General features: G+C 53.1%; 1 protein-coding gene across 1 annotated transcript; it reads left to right on the forward strand.

The window, feature by feature from the left end:
* Nucleotides 1–1,368: 1,368 nt before the first annotated feature.
* On the forward strand, nucleotides 1,369–14,652 carry LOC132321325 (SUN domain-containing protein 3-like). Its single transcript, XM_059834835.1, has 7 exons — nucleotides 1,369–1,823; nucleotides 12,879–13,017; nucleotides 13,161–13,245; nucleotides 13,382–13,497; nucleotides 13,680–13,847; nucleotides 14,210–14,296; nucleotides 14,506–14,652. Exons 1-7 carry the CDS (start codon nucleotides 1,369–1,371, stop codon nucleotides 14,650–14,652), a joined length of 1,197 nt encoding a protein of 398 aa, XP_059690818.1.
* The last annotated feature ends 7,959 nt before the right edge of the window (nucleotides 14,653–22,611 follow it).

Here is a 22,611-nt window from a genome sequence, read left to right on the forward strand (position 1 = left end):
TTCTGCCTGTCTTTTTGTGGAGACACCATGCAGTTCATCTCCAGATACCGATGCCTTCTTTGCAGGCCAGCAATGGACTGTGGTACGAGATGGACGATTCGTCTGTGGTTCCCTGTGACTTCAACACAGTTCTCAGGCAGCAAGCCTATTTACTGTTCTATGTCAGGTAATAAGCAGTATTAACTGTGTTCAGAATACTGTGTTTCCTTTTCCTGGCTTTGCTACTTTTCTTCTCGTCCTCCTGAGTGTTTCTCTTTCCGTCACAGGAGACAATTACTACCTGCGTCGTTCAGTGCTGTCAAACCCGAGCTACCCCACGTCAGTCCTTATCCTTCCTTGCTGGGCTTTAGGCTGCTGCCCAGGTCTAAACTGCTGCTCTTCTGCTATCTGAAGCTGGCTAATGTAGAGGAGAGTAGTTAACGGGGGCCTACAGGAAACATGGGGAGGGGCTCTTGATCAGGGAGCGCAGGGATAGGACGAGGGGTAACGGTTTGAAGCTGAAGGAGGGTAGATTTCAATTAGACGTTAGGAAGAAATTCTTTATGCTGGAGGTGGTGAGGCACTGGAAGAGGTTGCTAAGGGAAGTTGCGGATGTCCCTCCCTGGACATGTTCCAGGCCCGGCTGTATGGGGCTTTGAGCAACCTGATCTAGTGGAAGGTGTCCCTGCCCGTGGCAGGGGAGATGGAACTAGATGATGCCTTCCAACCCAAACCATTTGATGATCCTATGATTCTATGAAACGGCGGTTGTAGGGGGTGTAAAGATGAGGTCTTGCTCCGACAGGGGCAGACGTGGTGGGAAGACCCTAATCGAATTTCCCACTTGTAGTTTTGGTTGCGTCTTCTCTCTGTCATAGAATCTGCTCTGAGAAAATGACAGGTTGGAACTGAACCCCAGAGGAGGCTGTGAGAACAGCCCTAAACAGAGATCACTCTTTCTCTCCAGACGCTCCGATCTGAAAATGGGAGAAAGGACTTCTTCCTCACCGGCACCATCACATGCCCGCTCCTTCCTCAGTCAGTGGGCGGCCGGCAGCAAGCAGGCGGGTTCTGTGGGAGCATGGGATCTGCCTCGTCAGACTAAGGTAGCTCTGGGGAAGTGGGTCAGGGCACCAGGCGCATTTCTTTCTGGGATCTTGGCGTTGCTCTCTTTTCCCTCCCACACTGCAGCTTTCTCCACAGCCGCGAGGCTGCTCCCTCTGAAAGCATCCCGCTTTGTCCGCCTTTGGCCCTTCTGCCTTGGCAGCCCTCCAGAAGAGCCTTTGGGAGGCCCTTAGTGTCCCCTCCCAGAGCTCCTGGGGTTTCCCCACTGTTGTGGTCCTCTTGGGAGGAAAGGGCAGGACCTTTTCACAGCTCTCTTTGCAGGACATGGCGGTGGGCATGGAGGACTCTCCAGAGCACGGCAGCTCCTCCGCACCAGCCAGCACCAGCCAGCTAACCTGGGCAGGTGCCCGGGAGGCGTCTGCAGGCCGGCCGTGCCTCATCTGGCCAGGCAGGCTCAGCGTCACCTCCGCCGTGCCCAGAAGACAGCCTGATTTCCCGCTCCACCGTCAACCATTTGACCGTGCGCTGCACAGCGTGCGAGAAGATGACAACGACGAGGAGCACGGATTCGGCCCTTTTTCCTGCTGCCAGAGGAACGGGGCCAGGGAGAGGGCCTGGAGCAGATCCTCGCAGTGGGGCAGTGGTCTCCGCAGCTGGTTCGTGGACACCATGGACTATGACCACTCAACAGGGAGGAGAAGGATGATAACTAGTCCTCCAAATTGTGGCCATGCTCCCAGGGATGACGCAGCTCCAGGGCCCTCCAATGTCAGCTTCCAGTTGGCTCCCCCACCCAGTGCTGCTTGGGAGCAAACCCTGCCGAGGCAGAGAGAGCGGAGCAGATCCCCGCGGCGGGGCTATGATCTCCGCAGCCGTTTTGTAGAGTACAGAGAGTACTGCTCAGCAAGGAGGAGGAGGAGGAGGGGGAGAATAAGTCTTCCATGTTGTGACCGAGCCCCAAGGGATGATGGAGCTCCAGGGCCCTCCAACGCCAGCTCCCAGTTGGCTCCCACACCCAGGGCTGCTCGGGGGCAAACTTGGCTGAGGCAGAGAGAGCGGAGTAGATCCCCGCCGCGGGGCTATGATCTCCGCAGCCGGTTTGTGGCCACCACGGACTGTGACCCCTCAGCAGGGAGGAGGAGAAGGGTTTCAGCGCCCCAGAGAGACATGCCAGACAAACACTGCAGCGGTGATGGGGGCAGCTTGCGACCCTGGTTGAGGGAGGAGCACAACATCTGACTCCTGCAAAGCCAGAGTGGAGCACGAGGAGGAGGAGGAATCCAGGAAGCACCAAAGCTGCCCCCAGCAGGGACCAAGCTGCACAAAGGGCACCAGCAGCCCACCCTGTCCCTCCTCCCGGTGCTGCCTCTGGCCAGGAAGAGCATAGAGAGACCTTCCAGAGCGATGGACAGCTCTGCCGCCTGGCCCGCCTGCCCACAGGTCCCTCGAGGAAGACCTTTAATCCGTGGTCAGATTTTGGTATCACCTTGCAAAAACAACTCCTTTGGAACCAACAGGCAGAAAAGCCAAAGCCAGAATTAAAAACATTTGTTGGCCTTCCAGGGTGTTTTCTTCTCTCTCGGTTTTGAGGCTTTTGGTGGAAATACCCACTGTGGGAGGTTTATATCTTGAGATTTTGAAAGCCGTGTGCTTGCACATGCCCATCTTCCAATCTCTTCTTTTTAAATATGGAGTTCAAGTCACACAAACAGAAATGGGCTGGATGAGCTGACAGCGAGGGGAACCGAAAACCGGCTGAACGGCCGGGCCCAGAGGGCACCAAGACGAGTTGGAGGCCGGTAAGTCCCGGTGCTGCCCAGGGGTCAGTACTGGCTCCAATCCTGTTTAACATCTTCCTTAATGGTCTGGATGATGGGGCAGAGTGCACCCTCAGCAAGCTGGCAGATGACATCAGACTGGGAGGAGTGGCGCTTAGGCCGGGGGGCTGTGCTGCCATCCCGAGGGACCTGGGCAGGCTGGAGAGATGGGCTGACAGGGACCTCATGCAGTTCAGCAAGGGGAAGTGCGAAGGGTGCTGTGCGGGTGACGAGCAGCGGCACAGAGTGCCCAGGGAGCTGGTGGCGTCTCCATCCTTGGAGATGTTCCACAGCCCTCTGGACATGGTCATGGACAACTGGCTGCAGGTGGCCCTGCTTGAGCAAGGGGGGGTTGGACCAGGTGACTTCACCCTCCAGGTGACCTCCCGGCCAGCCTCAAGTAGCCTGTGATGCTGTGAAATGGATCCAGCCACCAACGCTGTCCCCCTCAGGCGGCCATCGACAGCTCCACCAGGAAGCTGCAACCCCTGGAGAAACGCCCAGGCCGGAGCAGGCTCCTGGCAGGAGCTGCGGCCCCTGGGGCCCAGGCGGGAGCAGGGGGACAAGGTGAGGAGGAGGGAGGGGCGGCAGAGACGAGGCGCTGTGGGCTGCCCACAGCCCCATTCCCCATCGCCCTGTGCCGCTTGGAGGGGAGAGGGGGCGGAGGAGTCGGGAAGGGAGGAGTGAGGCTGAGCCTGGGAAGAGCGGGGCTGGGGGAAGCCGTTATCATTGGGGTTTGTTGCTGCTCTCCTGCTCCCTTTTTAATTGCCTAATTGGTTAATTACATGAATTGCATCCTCTCCCCCAGCCTAAACCAGTTCCCACCAGTGTAGCACTGGCTGAGGACACCCGTGGTAAGAGCAGCACAAACCCGTTTCCCTTTTCCCACCCCTCCGGCTGCCGGGTGTAGCCGAGCCAGAGGCCGAGCAGGGGAGGGCTCATCCTGCCAGCGCTGCTCGCGGCAGCACAGGAGGGAGCGGCCCGATCCTGCTGAGCGCGCGGTCGCTCTCCCGCCTCGGCTGCCCCTCGGCCCGGCGCTGTTCGATGCGCCGCTGCCGCAGGCAGGCCGGGCAGTTTGCCTGTTGAGCGCTGGGGACGGCTGCCCCAGGGGAAGGGGGAGATGTCTCTGCTCCGTCCTGCTGCGGGAGCTGGGCTGAGCCTCAGCGTTGAGGGCCGATAGCGGGTCTTTGCATTCGTCTAGCTCGGAGAAAAGGAGGCCGAGGGGCGAACACGTTGCTCTCCGCAGCTTCCTGGGGAGGGGACGTGGAGAGGGAGGTGCTGAGCACTTCTCCCAGCGATAGGACACATGGGAATGGTTCAAAGCTGCCCCAGGGGAGGTTCAGACTTGACATTAGGAGGCATTTCTTTACTGAGAGGGTGCTCAAGCACTGCAACAGATTTCCTAGAGAGGTGGTCGATGCCCCAGGCCTCTCAGTGTTTAAGAAGCATTTGGACAACGCCCTTAACAACATGCTTTAACTTTTGGTCAGCCCTGAATCGGTCAGGCAGTTGGACTAGGCGATCCTTGTAGGTCCCTTCCAAATGAAATATTTTATTCTCTTGTATGCTATGCTGTGCTATAAAGAGGACAGCGTGGGCTGAAGGCATTGCAGTTTCTACAGCTGTGCAACCTGGGCTCGAAAACCAGCTCGACCCAACCCAACCCAACGCAATTCAAGGCAACCCAACCCAACCCAACCCAACCATCATTGTACTTTCTCTTGGAGGTAGTGCTGATAGGATTCGGCTTAGAAGATGACGCCTCCCTACCAAAGCCCTCCTGGTACCGTAACCGTGGGATTTTAGGAGAATGGGAGTGGACGGGGCGTACGCAAAGAGGTGATGTTTGAGCAGGTGCCTCTTGTCAACATCTGCACCTTCCTGGCTCATGCTCCTTATCTCTTCTCCTCTGGTGATAGTCTACAGTTCCACCTTTGTCCTGGAGTAGAGAAGAAGATTTTGGACCTCAATTGAAGGCTTCAGATTTTGACAATAGGTTTTGTGCCCTCAAGGGATCTGTCGCCACTAAAAACTGAGGCGTGGCAGCAAAAAAACAGGCTGGCAGAAGCTCAAAATGAGGCTTTGGACCCTCAAAATGAGGTTTTGGACCCTCAAAATGACTATTTGGGCCTTTAAAATATGGTTTTGGACTCTCAAAATGAGGCTTTGGAGACTCGAAATGACTATTTGAGCCCTCAAAATGAGGCTTTGGAACCTCAAAATGACAATTTGGACCATCAGCATGACTATTTGCACCCTCCAAATGACTGTTTGGGCCTTTAAAATGTCGTTTTGGACTCTCAAATTGCCGCTTTGGAGCCTCAAAATGACTATTTGGGCCCTCAATATTACAATTTGAACCCTCAAAATAAGGATTTGGATGCTCAAAACGAGGCTTCAAACCCTCGAAATGAGGCTTTGACCCTTAAATGAGCCTTTGGGCCCTGAAAATGACTATTTGGACCCTCAAAATGACGTCTGGGTTCCTCATAATGACTATTTGGGCCCTCAAAATGAGGCTCTGGGCCCTCAAAATGGCTATTTGGAACCACAAAATGAGGCTACGGGCCCTAAAATGAGGATTTGATGCTCAAAAAGAATACTTGGACCTTCAAAATGAGGCTTTGGACTCTCAAAATTGGGATTCCGGCCCTCAAAACGGGGCCTTGGATTTTGACAATAGGTTTTGTGCCCTCAAGGGATCCACTGCCACTAAAAACTGCGCCGCGGCAGCCTAAAAACGGGTCTGCGGAGGCGCAAAAATGAGATTTTGGAACCTTAAGATGAGGCTTTGGACTCTCAAAATGACCATTTGGACCCTCAAGATGCCTCTTTGGACCCTCACAATGATGCTTTTGACCTTCAAAATGACTATTTTGACCCTCAAAATTACTACCTGAAGCCTCAAAAGGAGGCTTTGGACCCTCAAAATGCAGCTTTGGGCCCTCAAAATGAAGTTTTGGACCCTCAAAATGACATCTGGAGTCCTCAGAATGAGCTTTTGGATCATCACAATCAGGCTTTGGGACATCAAAATGACAATTTGGACCCTCAAAATGAGGTTTTGGATCCTCAAAATGGGGATTTGGACCTTCAAAATGAGATTTTGGGCCCTTAAAATGAGGTTTGGGGCTTTCAAAATTACTATTTGGATGCTGAAAATGAGGCTTTGGAGACTCAAAATGACTATTTGGAACCCTCAAAATGAAGCTACGGGCCCTCAAAATGACTATCTGGAACCTCAAAATGGGGCTACAGGCCCTCAAAATGGCTATTTGGAGCCACAAAATGAGGCTACGGGCCCTAAAATGAGGATTTAGATGCTCAGAAAGAATACTTGGACCTTCCAAATGAGGCTTTGGACCCTCAAATCGGGGCTTTGCACCTTGACAATAGGTTTTTTGCCCTCAAGGGAACAATTGCCTCTAAAAACTGAGGCGTGGCAGCCTAAAAACGGTTCTGCGGAGGCGCAAAATGAGGCTTTGGACTCTTAAAATGATTATTTGGCCCCTCAAAATGTCTCTTTGGACCCTCAAAATTATGCTTTGGACCTTCAAAATGACTATTTCGATGCTCAAAATTACTATCTGAACCCTCAAAAGGAGGATTTGGACCCTCAAAACAAAACTTTGGACCCTCAAAATGAGGCCTTGGGTCCTCAAAATGAAGTTTTGGACACTCCAAATGACACCTGGGGTCCTCAAAATGAGGTTTTGGACTGTCACACTGAGGCTTTAGACCCTCAAAATGACAATTTCGATGCTCAAAATTACTGTTTGGATGCTCAAAATTACTGTTTGGACCCCCAAAATGAGGATTTGGACCCTCAAAATGAGGATTTGGACCCTCAAAATGAGGCTTCGAACCCTGAAATGAGGCTTTGGGCCCTCAAAATGACTGTTTGGGCCTTTAAAATGTCGTTTTGGACTCTCAAATTGCAGCTTTGGAGCCTCAAAATGACTATTTGGGCCCTCAAAATTGCAATTTGAACCCTCAAAATAAGGATTTGGATGCTCAAAGCGAGGCTTCAAACCCTTGAAATGAGGCTTTGACCTTTAAATAAGCCTTTGGCCCTCAAAATTACTATTTGGACCCTCAAAATGACTATTTGGACCCTCAAAATGAAGCTATGGGCCCTCAAAATGACTATTTCGTCCCTCAAAATGAGGCTCTGGGCCCTCAAAATGGCTATTTGGAGCCACAAAATGAGGCTACGGGCCCTAAAATGGGGATTTAGATGCACAAAAAGAATTCTTGGACCTTCAAAATGAAGATTTTGGCCCTCAAATCGGGGCTTTGGACCTTGACAATAGGTTTTGTGCCCTCAAGGGATCTGTTGCCACTAAAAAGTGAGGCGTGGCAGCCTAAAAATGGGTCTGCGGAGGCACAAAATCAGGCTTTGAACCCTCAAAATTACAATTTGGATGCTCAAAATTACTGTTTGGATGCTCAAAATTACTGTTTAGACCTCAAAATTACTGTTTGGACCCTCAAAATGAGGCTTTGAACCCTTAAATGAGGCTTTGGGCCCTCAAAATGTAGTTTTGGACCCTCAAAATGATGTCTGGGGTCCTCATAATGAGGTTTTGGACCCTCACAATGAGATTTGGGGCCCTCAAAATTACAATTTGAACCCTCAAAATAAAGATTTGGATGCTCAAAACGAGGCTTCAAACCCTTGAAATGAGGCTTTGACCCTTAAATAACTCTCAAAATGAGCCTCTGGAGACTCAAAATGACTATTTGGGCCCTCAAAATGACAATTTGAGCACTGAAAAACAGAACTTGTGGCCTCCAAATGACTAGGTGGACCGTCAAAATGAGGGTTTGGGTCCTCAAAATTACTATTTATGCCTTTAAAATGAGGCTTTGGACCCTCAAAATGACTATTTCAACCCTCAAAATTACAATTTGAAAACCTCAAAAATAAGGATTTGGACGCTCAAAACGAGGTTTCAAACCCTCGAAATGAGGCTTTGACCCTTAAATGAGCCTTTGGGCCCTCAAAATGACTATTTGGACCCTCAAAATAATGTCTGGGTTCCTCATAATGACTATTTGGGCCCTCAAAATGAGGCTCTGGGCCATCAAAATGGCTATTTGGAGCCACAAAATGAGGCTACGGGGCCTAAAATGAGGATTTGGATGCTCAAAAAGAATACTTGGACCTTCAAAATGAGGCTTTGGACTCTCAAAATGGGGATTCCGGCCCTCAAAACGGGGCCTCAGACCTTGACAATAGGTTTTGTGCCCTCAAGGGATCCATTGCCACTAAAAACTTTGTCGCGGCAGCCTAAAAACGGGTCTGCGGAGGCGCAAAACGCGAGTTTGGATCCTCAAAATGAGGTTTTGGACCCTCAAAATGACCATTTGGACCCTCAAGATGCCTGTTTGTACCCTCAAAATGATGTTTTGGACCATCAAAATGACTATTTTTACCCACAAAATTACTATCTGAACCCTCAAAATCAGGCACTGGACCCTCAAAATGAGGCTTTGGGCCCTCAAAATGAAGTTTTGGACTCTCAAAACGACTCCTCAAGTTCTCTGTCTCTCAGTCTGGGGACGGGAGGGCATTGGGTAAAGAGGTTCAGGCCGTGGAGAAAAGAGAGACACCATTTCTTCCGCGTTTCCTCACTTTTAGGGCCCCAACCTGTCTTTCATGACCCCCAGCCTTTTCTCAGGGCCCCCAGTTCCCTCTCGAGGGCCTAAACCCTGAAGGCGGAGCTGGTCGCCTGGCAACGGCCGCCCAGGAGTCTGGGGGGAGTCAGTGGACCCAGGACAGCCAATCGCATTTGGGGAAGGGTGTGATTGACATGTAACCAGACAGCCAATCCGAGGCAACATCACCTCAGGAAGGGCGGGCAGTGATGGGGGTGGGGAGGGAGCCCTCAGGCAGCCAATAAGAGAGAGCATCCCCTCAGGGGAGGGTGGGCCCCAACTGAGGGCAGAGTGACAGCCCATGTGGGCAATCAGAGGTCAGAGTCCAGGTGAAGGGCGGGAGCCCACCAGGGCAGCCTGAACCAGCTGGGGGCCAATCAGAGGCAGCATCCCCTCAGGGGAGGAGACTGACAGCCCTCCCGACCTATGCCGGCAAAGACTGGTGTGAGAAGAAGGCGGGCTCCACCGGCAGCCGGGCCGAGCTTCAAGATGGCGCAGGTGGGGCCTGCTGTGAGGCTGAGGTGGGGGAGGAGGGGGAGGACCCGGCCCGCCATCCCGGCGTCTCCCGCCTGGTGGTGAGTTGAGTAGGGGGGATGCGGGGCTGGGGTCCCCCCTCAGAGCAGGGGGGTCCCGGGGTTGATGCTCTCCCCACCTCTCTCCCCACAGCTGCTGCACATCATCTCCTTCCTGACGCTGCCCCCACCCCCTGCTGAGACTGGGCCAGACCTGCCGCTGCCTCCACGAGGTGTGCGACAGCGAGGCCGCCTGGCGCCACCTCTGCACCCCTCTCTCCTCGGCCGCCGCCAGTGCCCGTCCCTGCAGGAGGGCCACCATCCTCACCTGTGAGTCCCTGTCATTGCCAAGGGATGGGGGGTGGCACCCTCATTTTTAGGGTACAAACCCTCAATCATAAGTTCCAAACCCCCCTTTTAAGGTTCAAAGACTCAACAATGAACGACTTTAACGATTCTATATTTCTACAATTCTATGTTTCTATGATTTTAAGGGCCCAGAGTTTCATTTTTAAAGCCCAAAGTCTGATTGTGAAGGTCAAAGCCTCAGTTTTAGAGGCCAAAGCCTTATGTAGAGGGTCCAAAGGCTCATTTGTAGCTTCCAAAGCCTCCTTTTCAGGGACCAAAGCCTCCTTTTCAGGATTCGGTCCACAATTTGGAGAACCCCAAGGCTATTTTGAGCCCCCCAAGACCCATTTCTAGGGTGCAAAGGCTTAGGTTTTGGTACGGAAGCATCATTTGAGGGCACAAAGCCTAATTTCTGCGTTTGAAGTCTCAATCTCATTTCCAAAGCCCCGTTTTTAAAGAACAAAGCCCCATTTTGAAGGCCCACACCCTCCTTTTGAGGGTCCAAACTCTCATTTATTATTAGGTCCAAACCTCTCTTTTACAGCTCTGAGCCTCCACTGGAGTGCCCAAAGCCCTAAAGCTTCATTTCTTGGGGCCATGGACGATCCAAGAGTTTCCCCTCCTTTGCAGGCTCCAAAACCTCATTTTTAGCATCGAGCCCATCTTTTAGCCCCAAAAGTCTCTTTTTTAGGGCCAGACCCCTCATTTCTAGGGTCCCAACCTGTCTTTTATTACCCCTAGTCTATTTTTAGGGCCCACGGTTTCATTCTGAGGGTCTAATCCCGCACCATCAGGGCAGAAAGCCTCTTTTTAGGCTCCAAAGCTACATTTCTAGTGTCCAAAGCCTCCTTTTTACTTTCCAAATCTTAGTTTGCGTTTCCAAAGCCTCATTTCAGGCTCCAAAGCCTCAGTTTTATGGTCCCAAGTGATATGGCTTTCCACATGCCAGCAAGCGTGCCAGGGTCCGGCCCTAGGATACAGCTGAAAGTGCAAGGTCCGAGTGAAGGTGTCCAATTCCTCTTTTATTACTTCTCAGATGACAGCTCATGCTGGTGCCTGAGGCATTTCTCGAATGACGGTTCAGTTGAGGCAGGTGGGCGTCCGTGGGGAAGCAAGCGTTACCAAAATCTTCAACAGCAGTAGAATGATGTCTCTTCCTTTGGTCTTGGAGGAGGCTGCACAACCAAAAGGTAGACTAGACGGGTCTCGGTGGGGTTTTCCAAACTGGTTACCCCCTTGACTTAGTGTAAGCGCTGCTCAGCAACAACTAAACCATCAGTGTGTTACCAACATTACTCTCCTCCTACATCCAAAACACAGGACCATACCAGCTACTAGGAAGAAAGTTAGCTCCATCCCAGCCAAAACCAGGACAAGTGGAATTGGAAGAGCTGACCCCTCGGTAGGAGACGTTCTGGTTTTGCAGGGTTTCTTCCCTTGCGGAGAGGAGTGCAAAACCTGCTCCCCGTCAGGTTGGACTTTGCCTCAAAACGTGGCGCTGCCCTTTCTGTTGTGACATCACTGACTGCTGTTGATGTCACAAAGCATCGTCGGCGCTGAGGTAGACCCAGCAGGGCATAAGATCGGGGTCGTGCCTGCACCATTGTCACTCTCGGTCTTGAGAGAAGAGAGATCGCAGAGTGGTTGGCTCGCTCCCGAGCAAGCAGGATGCCTGTTTCCCGCACCTCAGCGGATGCAGAGAGACAGCCATGGAGGGCCCTCGATCTGAACGGGTATGTTTGAAAAATCCTCCTCTCCTTTCCCCAAGGGTATTTTCCACCTCATCTGCTGGGGTGGGTGGGGGACGGACAGGGGACGCACACGAGGGCAGCCTGAGAGCTCGGCCTGGAGGCGGTGTAAGGCAGCAGCAGTCTCCTCAGTCCCTTCACAAACGCCAGCACTAGGCCTTGAAAGCCTTTTGTCTCTGCCAAATGGGGGACGAGTCCCTTTTGGATCGCACGGAGGGAGTCCCAAGCGGTTGCCCAGCTCCATCCTGCTGCAGTAACTGTGACAGCTTAGCTTAGCTGTGGGCTAAGGAACATCCCTGGGCAGCCAGGAAGGCAGCAGAGGCGGTACAGGGCTCACCGCGGAGTGCTCTGGGTGCCTGCAGCAGCTCTTCCTGGCCTGGGGAGAGCAGCTGGCCCCAGCCCTGGGAGGAGGGCGGCAGGCAGGCAGGGAGTGAGGCCAGGACAGCAGCACGACTAGAGACAGAGAGAGCCAGGTCATAACCTGCTGCCCTCCATAAAACCCCACGCTGCAGAGGTGGGCAGCAGGGCGAAGCAGAGCGCTTTCAGCTGCTAGCCGATGCCTAGAGAAGAGGTGCTTGGGTCTCGGGAGGAGAGCAGGCTTTTCCCTCCACCTGGCCAGGGTGCTGGGGTTGCGGAGATGCCAGCCAGGTTGGGCAGGTGGGTGCAAGAGGGCCCAGAAAGCAGGGAGGGATCAGGCCAGAAGCCCCGCGTGCTGCCTGGCTGCCCGGCAGGAGCAGGCAGCCCCAGAGCATGGGGGCTGTCTGCACTACTGCCCTCCAGCCGCGCAGCCCAGCACCCCCATTCCAGGGGCACCGTCCTGCCCCTTCTCTGGGGAGAGCCGAGCGGGGCCAGGCTGCCGCCCCTGTGTCAGGCCAGAGGCCTGTGTGTGTCCCAGGGGTGCTGTGCAAGGGGCCAGACTTTCCCAAAGGCCCGGGGGCCCTTGGGCTTGCAGCTGTGCTGAGCACAGGAACCTCATAGCAAGTGAGCTCCTGAACGGATCCCTGGCAAACCTGCGTCCCAGCCTTGGGCTTTGGTAACAAGAGTGTTCCTTCTGTTTTTAGACAATGCATCACCCACCAGAAGGGCAAGAGGGTCCTGAGGCTCCTTTTCCTGCTGCTTCCCATCCTGTCTGGTGAGTATCCCTGACCACAAATGGTGTCCTCAGTCCTGGGGAGAGGGACCAACTCCTGCGGAAAATAACCACCTCTTGACAATGTGACCCACAGCTGTTGTCTACTGCCGGGGCTCAACGGCGTGGGGAAAGGGAGCCTTGCGCGTAAGTGTCTCTTGCTGCGGGAAAGCCAACGCCTGCAAAGGCGGAGACGGATCTTCCCGAGTGACCTCCGCAGGGTGGCAGGCTGAAGCAGGGAGCACTTTGGCAGAAGGTGCCTTTGCTGCCTGCATCCATCCCACCCCCTCTTCATCTTGCAGGAGGCGCCAGGGTTTCCTGAAGCGGAGCTGCAGTCTCTGGGGTAAGAGCGCTTTCTTGCCAAGGAACGCACTCTGTGGAGCCGTCTCAGCTGGCTTCGTGCTGCCTGCACTCACTCGCCTCGCGTCCAGGGCTCCTGACCTTCCCCGTCTGCTACCTGCGGTGGTGGAAGGGAGCCGTTTGTAAACAGGAGGAAGGAAAGGGGCTGGGGGGCGGGGGGTGACCCAAGCCCAGAGCACCCTTCTCTGCACGGCGTTTGGAGCCTGCCTGCAGAGGCTGGGCAGCTGCTGGACAAGAGCTGCTTTCTCTTTGCCTCCAGGAACTCACAGGCTTGGCTGGAGCAGAAGATGCAGGAGCTCAAGGAGACGGCGGCTCAGGTGTCTGCTGCCAGGGCGAATATACTGCAGGCAGTGCGAGAGGTCCTCAGAGACCATGGTGTCCAAGAGGAGAAGAGAGAGGTAAGGGTGCTGGGGTAGATCAGAGACCTTGCTGCCTTTGCGGGCTCCCTCACGCTGCTTCTTTGTGGCCCGCTGTTCGCACAGAACGGCCCATCCATGTGTTTGTGTTCACTGCCATCTCTCCGGTCCTAATCTTTCCCCAGGAAATTCTGCAGCTGACTCAGGCGGCAATTAAGAACGTGCTTGAAAACTACCTCCCGATGCCTGACTGGGCTCTGGAAGCCATAGGTACGCAGACGGGAAGCCTCACTGCCCTCGGTTTGTGTATGGCACTCCCCAAATCTGCCGAGCTCTGCTGTCAAGCCTGAGAAATACATCCTAATGCACCACTTCAACTCCTAATCTCTGGCCACCTTCATGTCAGGTGCCACCATTGAGGAGGAGAGGACATCCAAGAGTTACGGTGGGCAAGGCAAGAAGAGCTGGTGGCTTTCTCCATTCGGCTTCTCTTCTGCAAACCCTCCAGAGACGATCTTGCAGGTATCACGAGGACAGTCCGGACTCGTGGCTCACCTCCTTGCTTTTGGGCTGCCAGACGAAGTGCACAGTGCTTCCCTTCCGGCCGGCCGTATCGCTCAGCCCTGCCGCCTGCATTGCAGTCCTGACCCCTGCGAGGCTCTTTGGCTGCCTTGCCACTGATGGTCACGGCTTTCTGGTTTCAGCCCCGTATGGCCCCTGGCAACTGCTGGGCTTTCCAAGGATCTCGGGGCCACGTGGTCATCCGGCTGCCTGAGCAGATCTGGCCAAGGGCTTTCACCATCTGGCATATCTCCGAGGCAGTCTCTCCTTCCGGAGAAGTCAGCAGCGCCCCCAAAGAGTTTGCCGTCTCCGTAAGTCTTTGCCTTGTGCTTCTCAGGGTGGGGCCTGGCCCCAGGGAAAAGCTCCACCAGAGACGTGCTTCTCACAGCAGCTTCTCTCAGAGCTCTGTCTGGGGCTGGCTGCTGCAGGGCACCGCCTCCCCTGGGGGGCCACTGGGGGCACGTGGCGGGTCTGTGCCTCTGGGGGCTTCTCTCTGCTTCATGGCCAAGGATCCTGGAGCACGTGCTCAAAGCACCCAGAGTCAGCCTAAGCCGTGCTAGTCTACCGCTAGAGCCGAGGGAGGTGGGCAAGGCTTCCCGGTTCGGCCTCGGCGGGCCCTTTTTCTGGCGCCCTGCTCGAGCCTCACCTGCTCCCTTTGTCTCTTGTCTGTGAGGGCGTGGATGAGGCAGGGGCAGAAACTCTCCTGGGGACATTCACCTACGAGGTGCACAAGGAGGTGGCTCAGACGTTCCACGTGCAGGTACCGCAAGAGCTGTGGGCAGCATGCGCGGGAAGAAGGCCGGGTTCCCTGCAAGTCCGTGGAGGAAAGAGCTCTGGTTGCCCTTGCTTCCTCCTTCGTCAGGGCTGCCGTTTGGTCCTCGGCAGGGGCAGCGTGGGCAGAGGGGCCTCCGGCGATGTGCTGTGGCTCTTGCCACCTGCCTAATGATGGCTGCCCCCATTTCTTTACAGAAGGAGCTTCCCAGGACCTTTCGCTACATCAAATTCGAGGTGCAGAGCAACTGGGGAAACCCAGAGTACACCTGTGTGTACCGTGTACAGGTTCACGGGAAGACGGCGAGCCACCACGACCACCCACAGGCCCAAGATTTCCTTTGAGAAGACTAATGAAACAAGATGTGTGGCAGTTTGGCTTGTGTGTCTTCCTTGTAAAAAGGAAGGTCTGAGGTCTGCCTCAGACCTGGCTCTTGCCCGATTTGGAGGCAGGAGGGTGTATCCAGCATCCTGCGTAAACGGCTGCCCTCGCTGCACCGGCAGGAGCCATTGTCCGTGGCGCCTTTCCTTCTGCTGTAGAGCTCCAGCCCCCGGCAAAACCTCCAGCGGGACACAGGGAGCACCGGCACTGTCCCCATGTCCCCGGCAGGGCACCAGCACTGTCTCCATATTCCAGGACACCGGCATGGTCCCTATGTCCCAGCACACCGACGCTGTCCCCCCAGTCCCTGGCTGCCCTGTTGCCACTGTGACCTCACAAGAGCAGGCAGCAGCAGGTGCTGGTAGCGCCCCGGGAAGGGTCGAATGCGGTGACTGTGGGGGGATTCCTCCGTGATGGCTGGTCTGTGTAAAAGGTGGGTGGGTCAGACGTGGTCCTCCCTGGGGACCATCCCAAAGGGGCTGTGACCCCACAGCGCTGGCCCCACTGCTGCCTTGGGCAGCCCCAGGCAGGCTGGGGACCGAGCACTGTCTCTGCTTCTCCCAGGCACAGCACGCGTGCTGGATCGACTTGGGAGTGAGGGGAGCTGGTGACAACAGCAGGCACACCACCCGCCAGAGCTTCCTCTGACCACTGCGCAGTATCCTCTCCTTTGGCCTCATGGATGCATTCAGCGTCGTCCTGCTCTGCTCCACCTTCCTCTTCGTCTTTGTCCTGCTCTGGCCCCTCTTTGTGCTGCAGGACCACGTGCTGCCGGCCCTGCTCGTCCTGGGGAGAGCTGCGCTCCCCATTACCAATATCTTCCTCACCTGTCTGCTGCCATCCCTGGCTGCCTTCCTCACCGTTCTCGTCATCCCGTCCTCCTCTTCCTCGGCTTCATGCATCTGCTGGTGCCGCTGCCAAGCTGAGCCCATCAAAGACAGTGGCAGTGCCTTGGGGATAAGGTGTTTGAGAAGATGTAGGAGAAGCAGCCCTGCAGACCCCCAGGGTAGGGGAGAAGGAGGGGAAGAGGTGCTCCAGGTGCGAGAGCAGAGATTCCCCTGCAGCTCCTGGGGAGGACCATGGTAACACAGGTTCTCACCCTGCAGCCCGTGGACATCCGCCGTTGTCACGGCTTATCGCCAGCCGGCAACTAAGCACCACACAGCTGCTCACTCGCTCGCTCTCTCCCCCTATGGCGGGATGGGCGAGAGAATCGGCAGGGCCAAAGTGAGAAAACTCGAGGGTTGAGATAAAGACAGTTCAGTAGGTAAAGCAAAAGCCACGCGCGCAAGCAAAGCAAAACAAGGAATTCATTCATTACTTCCCATCAGCAGGCAGGTGTGCAGCCATCTACAGTGAAGCAGGGCTCCATCACGCGTAACGATTACTTGGGAAGACAAACGCCATCCCTCCAAACGTCCCCACCCTCCTTCTTCTTCCCCCAGCTCTATATGCTGAGCATGACATCATATGGTATGGAACATCCCTTTGGTCAGTTGGGGTCAGCTGTCCCGGCTGTGCCCCCTCCCAACTTCTTGTGCACCCCCAGGCTGCTCGCTGGTGGGGTGGCGTGAGAAGCAGAAAAGGCCTCGGCTCTGTGTAAGCCCTGCTCAGCTGTAATGAAAACATCCCTCTACTCTCAACACTGTTTGCAGCACAAATCCAGAACACAGCCCCATACCAGCTACGGTGAAGAAAATCAACTCTAGCCCAGCCCAAACCAGCACACCACGGTGCCCCTTCGCCGACGCTGGGGAGCACCCCAGCTCCGCCTGATGACAGCAGCCACTCAAACACAGGCAGTACAGTCAGGGCAACAGGTTTCTTGTCCTGCTGCAGGTCCTCAAAATGAGGTTTTGGACCTTCACAATGAGGATTTGGGCCCCCAAAATGACTATTTGGTCCCTCAATATGAGGCTATGGGCCCTCAAAATGACCATTTGGGCCCTCAGAATGAGGCTCTGGGCCATCAAAATGGCTATCTGGAGCCACAAAATGACTATTTGGACCCTCAAAATGAAGCTACGGGCCCTCTACATGACCATTTGGGCCCTCAAAATGAGGTTCTGGGCCCTCAGAATGGCTATTTGGAGCCACAAAATGAGGCTACAGGCCCTAAAATGAGGATTTGGATGCTCAAAAAGAATACCTGGACCTTCAAAATGAGGCTTTCTTCCTCAAAACTGGGATTCCGGCCCTCAAAACAGGGACTCGGACCTTCACAATAGGTTTTGTGCCCTCAAGGGATCTGTTGCCACTAAAAAATGAGGCCTGGCAGCCTAAAACGGGTCTGCGGAGGTGCAAAATGAGGCTATGGACCCTCAAAATGACCATCTGGATGCTCAAAATGAGGTTTTAAACCTTCAAAATTACTACTTAGATGCTCAAAATGAGGATATGGACCCTTAAATATGGCTTTGCGTGCTCATACTGCCTATTTGAACCCTCAAAATGAGGTTTTGAACCCTTAAATGAGGCTTAGGGCCCTCAAAATGAACTTTTAGACCCTCAAAATGATGTCTGGGGTCCTCATAATGAGGTTTTGGGCCCTCACAATGAGGATTTGGGACCTCAGAATAACAATCTGGACCCTCAAAATGAGGCTTTGGGCCCTCAAACTGTCTATTTGGACCCTAAACGTGAGTATGTAGACGGTCACAATGAGGTTTTGGAAGATCAAAATCAGATTTTCGGCCCTCAAAATGACTATTTGGGCCCTCAAAATGAGGAATTATACCCTCCAAAGAAGACTTTCAGACTTCAAAATGAGGCTTTGGACCCTCAAAATGGGGATTCGGGCCCTCAGAATAAAGCTTTTGGCCCTCAAAACAAAGATTTCCTTCCTCAAAATGAAGATTTCAGCCCTCAAAAAGGGGGTTCGCGCTGTCAAAATGAAGAAATCGATGCTCAAAATGAAGATTTCGGCCCTCAAATCAGGGGCTTCAGGCCCTCAAAATGAAGATTTTGGGCCTCAATACAAGGCTTCGCATTTGGACGTTAGGTTTTGTGCCCTCAAGGGATCTGTTGCCACTAAAAACTGAGGTGTGGCAGCCTAAAAACAGGGTGGCAGAAGCTCAAAATGAGGCTTTGGACCCTCAGGATGAGGTTTTGGAGACTCAAAATGACTATTTGAGCCTCAAAATTAGCATTTGGACACTGAAAATCAGACTTTGGGCTCTCCAAATGGTTATTTGGACCATCAAAATGAGTTTTTGGGCCCTCAAAATTACTATTTAGGCCTTTAAAATGAGGCTTTGGACCCTCAAAATGACTATTTGGGCCCTCAAAATGAGGCTTTGGAACCTCAAAATGACAATTCGGACCATCAACATGACTATTTGTACCATGAAAATGACTGTTTGGGCCTTTAGAATGTGGTTTTGGACTCTCAAATTGCAGCTTTGGAGACTCAAAATGACTATTTGGGCCCTCAAAATTACCATTTGAACCCTCAAAATAAGGATATGGATGCTCAAAATGTGGCTTCAAACCCTTGAAATGAGGCCTTGACCCTTAAATGAGCCTTTGGGCCCTCAAAATTACTATTTGGGCCCTCAAAATAAGGCTCTGGGCCCTAAAAAGAGGATTTGGTTGATCACAAAGAATACTTGGACCTTCAAAATGAGGCTTTCTTCCTCAAAACTGGGATTCCGGCCCTCAAAACGGGGACTCGGACCTTCACAATAGGTTTTGTGCCCTCAAGGGATCTGTTGCCACTAAAAACTGTGTCGCAGCAGCGTAAATACGCGTCTGCGGAGGTGCAAAAATGAGATTTTGGACCCTCAAAATGAGGCTTTGGACCTTCAAAATGACAATTTGGACCCTCAAGATGCCTCTTTGGACCCTCAAAATGATACTTTGGACCTTCAAAATGACTATTTCGACCCTCAAAATAACTATCTGAACCCTCAAAACGAGGCTTTGGACTCTCAGAATGAGGCTTTGGACCCTCGAAAGGAGGCTTTGGGTCCTCAAACTGTCTATTTGGACCATAAACGTGAGTATTCAGACCGTTAAAATGAGGTTTTGGAAGATCAAAATCAGATTTTGGGCCCTCAAAATTAGTATTTATTCCCTCCAAATGTGGAATTATACCGTCATAAGAAGACTTCCAGACTTCAAAGCGAGGCTTTGGACTATCAAAATGAGGCCGTGGGACCTCAAAATGAAGTTTTGGACCCTCAAAATAACATCTGGAGTCCTCAAAATGAGCTTTTGGATCGTCACAATCAGGCTTTGGGACATCAAAATGACAATTTGGACCCTCAAAATGAGGTTTTGGATCCTCAAAATGGGGATTTGGACCTTCAAAATGAGATTTTGGGCCCTTAAAATGAGGTTTGGAGCTTTTCAAAATTACTATTTGGATGCTGAAAATGAGGCTTTGGAGACTCAAAATAACTATTTGGACCCTCAAAATGCCTATTTGGACCCTCAAAATGAAGCTATGGGCCCTCAAAATGACTATCTGGAACCTAAAAATGAGGCTCTGGGCCCTCAAAATGGCTATTTGGAGCCACAAAATGAGGCTAAGGGCCCTAAAATGAGGATTTAGATGCTCAGAAAGAATACTTGGACCTTCAAAATGAGGCTTTGGACCCTCAGATCGGGGCTTAGAACCTGACAATAGGTTTTTTGCCCTCAAGGGATCCATTGCCAGTAAAAACTTTATCGCGGCAGCCTAAAAACGGGTCTGCGGAGGCGCAAAAATGAGAGTTTGGACCATCAAAATGACTATTTTTACCCACAAAATTACTATCCAACCCTCAAAATCAGGCATTGGACCCTCAAAATGAGGATTTGGGCCCTCAAAATGAAGTTTTGGACTCTCAAAACGACTCCTCAAGTTCTCTGTCTCTCAGTCTGGGGACGGGAGGGCATTGGGTAAAGAGGTTCAGGCCATGGAGGAAAGAGAGACACCATTTCTTCCGCGTTTCCTCACTTTTAGGGCCCCAACCTGTCTTTCATGACCCCCAGCCTTTTCTCAGGGCCCCCAGTTCCCTCTCGAGGGCCTAAACCCTGAAGGCGGAGCTGGTCGCCTGGCAACGGCCGCCCAGGAGTCTGGGGGGAGTCAGTGGACCCAGGATAGCCAATCGCATTTGGGGAAGGGTGTGATTGACATGTAACCAGACAGCCAATCCGAGGCAACATCACCTCAGGGAAGGGCGGGCAGTGATGGGGGTGGGGAGGGAGCCCTCAGGCAGCCAATAAGAGAGAGCATCCCCTCAGGGGAGGGTGGGCCCCAACTGAGGGCAGAGTGACAGCCCATGTGGGCAATCAGAGGTCAGAGTCCAGGTGAAGGGCGGGAGCCCACCAGGGCAGCCTGAACCAGCTGGGGGCCAATCAGAGGCAGCATCCCCTCAGGGCAGGAGACTGACAGCCCTCCCGACCTATGCCGGCAAAGACTGGTGTGAGAAGAAGGCGGGCTCCACCGGCAGCCGGGCCGAGCTTCAAGATGGCGCAGGTGGGGCCTGCTGTGAGGCTGAGGGTGGGGAGGAGGGGGAGGACCCGGCCGCCATCCGGCATCTCCCGCCTGAGGTGGTGAGTTGAGTAGGGGGGATGCGGGGCTGGGGTCCCCCCTCAGAGCAGGGGGGTCCCAGGGTTGATGCTCTCCCCACCTCTCTCCCCACAGCTGCTGCACATCATCTCCTTCCTGATGCTGCCCCCACCCCCTGCTGAGACTGGGCCAGACCTGCCGCTGCCTCCACGAGGTGTGCGACAGCGAGGCCGCCTGGCGCCACCTCTGCACCCCTCTCTCCTCGGCCGCCGCCAGTGCCCGTCCCTGCAGGAGGGCCACCATCCTCACCTGTGAGTCCCTGTCATTGCCAAGGGATGGGGGGTGGCACTTTGTCCCCCAGCCTCATTTTCAGAGTCCACAGCTTTGATTGTACGGTTGAAAGCCTCATTTGTATGGTCCCAAACCCTCATTTTTAGGGTACAAACCCTCAATCATAAGTTCCAAACCCCCCTTTTAAGGTTCAAAGACTCAACAATGAACGACTTTAACGATTCTATATTTCTACAATTCTATGTTTCTATGATTTTAAGGGCCCAGAGTTTCATTTTTAAAGCCCAAAGTCTGATTGTGAAGGTCAAAGCCTCAGTTTTAGAGGCCAAAGCCTTATGTAGTGGGTCCAAAGGCTCATTTGTAGCTTCCAAAGCCTCCTTTTCAGGGACCAAAGCCTCCTTTTCAGGATTCGGTCCACAATTTGGAGAACCCAACACCTATTTTGAGCCTCCCAAAACCCATTTCTAGGGTGCAAAGTCTCTCTTTTACAGCTCTGAGCCTCCACTGGAGTGCCCAAAGCTCTAAAACTTCATTTCTTGGGGCCATGGACGATCCAAGAGTTTCCCCTCCTTTGCAGGCTCCAAAACCTCATTTTTAGCATCGAGCCCATCTTTTAGCCCCAAAAGTCTCTTTTTTAGGGCCAGACCCCTCATTTCTAGGGTCCCAACCTGTCTTTTATTACCCATAGTCTATTTTTAGGGCCCACGGTTTCATTCTGAGGGTCTAATCCTGCACCATCAGGGCAGAAAGCCTCTTTTTAGGCTCCAAAGCTACATTTCTAGTGTCCAAAGCCTCCTTTTTACTTTCCAAATCTTAGTTTGCATTTCCAAAGCCTCATTTCAGGCTCCAAAGCCTCAGTTTTATGGTCCCAAGTGATATGGCTTTCCACATGCCAGCAAGCGTGCCAGGGTCCGGCCCTAGGATACGGCTGAAAGTGCAAGGTCCGAGTGAAGGTGTCCAATTCCTCTTTTATTACTTCTCAGATGACAGCTCATGCTGGTGCCTGAGGCATTTCTCGAATGACGGTTCAGTTGAGGCAGGTGGGCGTCCGTGGGGAAGCAAGTGTTACCAAAATCTTCAACAGCAGTAGAATGATGTCTCTTCCTTTGGTCTTGGAGGAGGCTGCACAACCAAAAGGTAGACTAGACGGGTCTCGGTGGGGTTTTCCAAACTGGTTACCCCCTTCGAAAGAAGGAAGAATCCACCCTGCGCTTCTTTTCTGGTTTGCAGCGCTGCTATCAGTAGCTTCCCAGGCAAGTGGGCCGCGAGGTTTCGTTAGAGTCGCAGGTACAGTTCCAATCTGTGGTAAACTCACGGTGACGGGTTGTCCTGGCTGTAACGCCATCGGATAGTTTCCTTCATCAGAAGGGGGAGCATCAAGCACAGCTTCTGCAAAGAATGCTTGGCTCACGGAGCTCCCGCTGGGCCCGTGCCGATTATTCAGCTGATGAAATGTTTGGGGAAGTTGAGTGTCCCTCTGGGCCTTCAGACTCGTTCTCAACAGGCCCTTAGCTCTTTCTACCACCCCATCTGATTGAGGATAACAGGGGGTGTGGAATAGCCATTGGATTTCTTCTTGTGTTGCCCATTCTTGCACTTCCTACACGGGAGAAGTGCGAGCCGTTATCACTGCGGATGACATCAGGAGTAGGTAGACTTGAGAAAGAAAACCATAGTCCTCGTACTGTATTTCCCCATCGGCCTTCGGGCACTTTGTTGCCAAAAGCAAGCCTGAGATGACTTCTGCTCCTGTGAGGATGCATCGATATCCCGCAGAGGGTTTGAATGGCCCGACACAATCAATTTGCCGTGTAGACCATAAGGTTTTACCTTCATTGCTATGGAGGGGTGGTGCTTTAGCAGGGCGATTTTGCATCATTTTAATCAACATTGAGGACACTCTGCGAGAATAACTGCACAAGTTTTCCTGTCTAGGGGCCAACCCGTGCTCTGTGCAGCAAAAGAAAGTGCTGCTTTACCTGTGTGACCTGATTTTTGACGTCGCCATTCCCCCATTTGATACCACTCAGAATTTAGGGAGTTCCCTGTTTAGGTTTTCCTGATCTTTGTCAATTCATCCACCTTTCTGTTCCAGTCCGTTGCTGGCTTATTATCTTTGGTGTGAGCTTTCACC

The sequence above is a fragment of the Gavia stellata genome, unplaced genomic scaffold, assembly GCF_030936135.1.
Source record: "Gavia stellata isolate bGavSte3 unplaced genomic scaffold, bGavSte3.hap2 HAP2_SCAFFOLD_99, whole genome shotgun sequence".
NCBI lineage: Eukaryota > Metazoa > Chordata > Aves > Gaviiformes > Gaviidae > Gavia > Gavia stellata.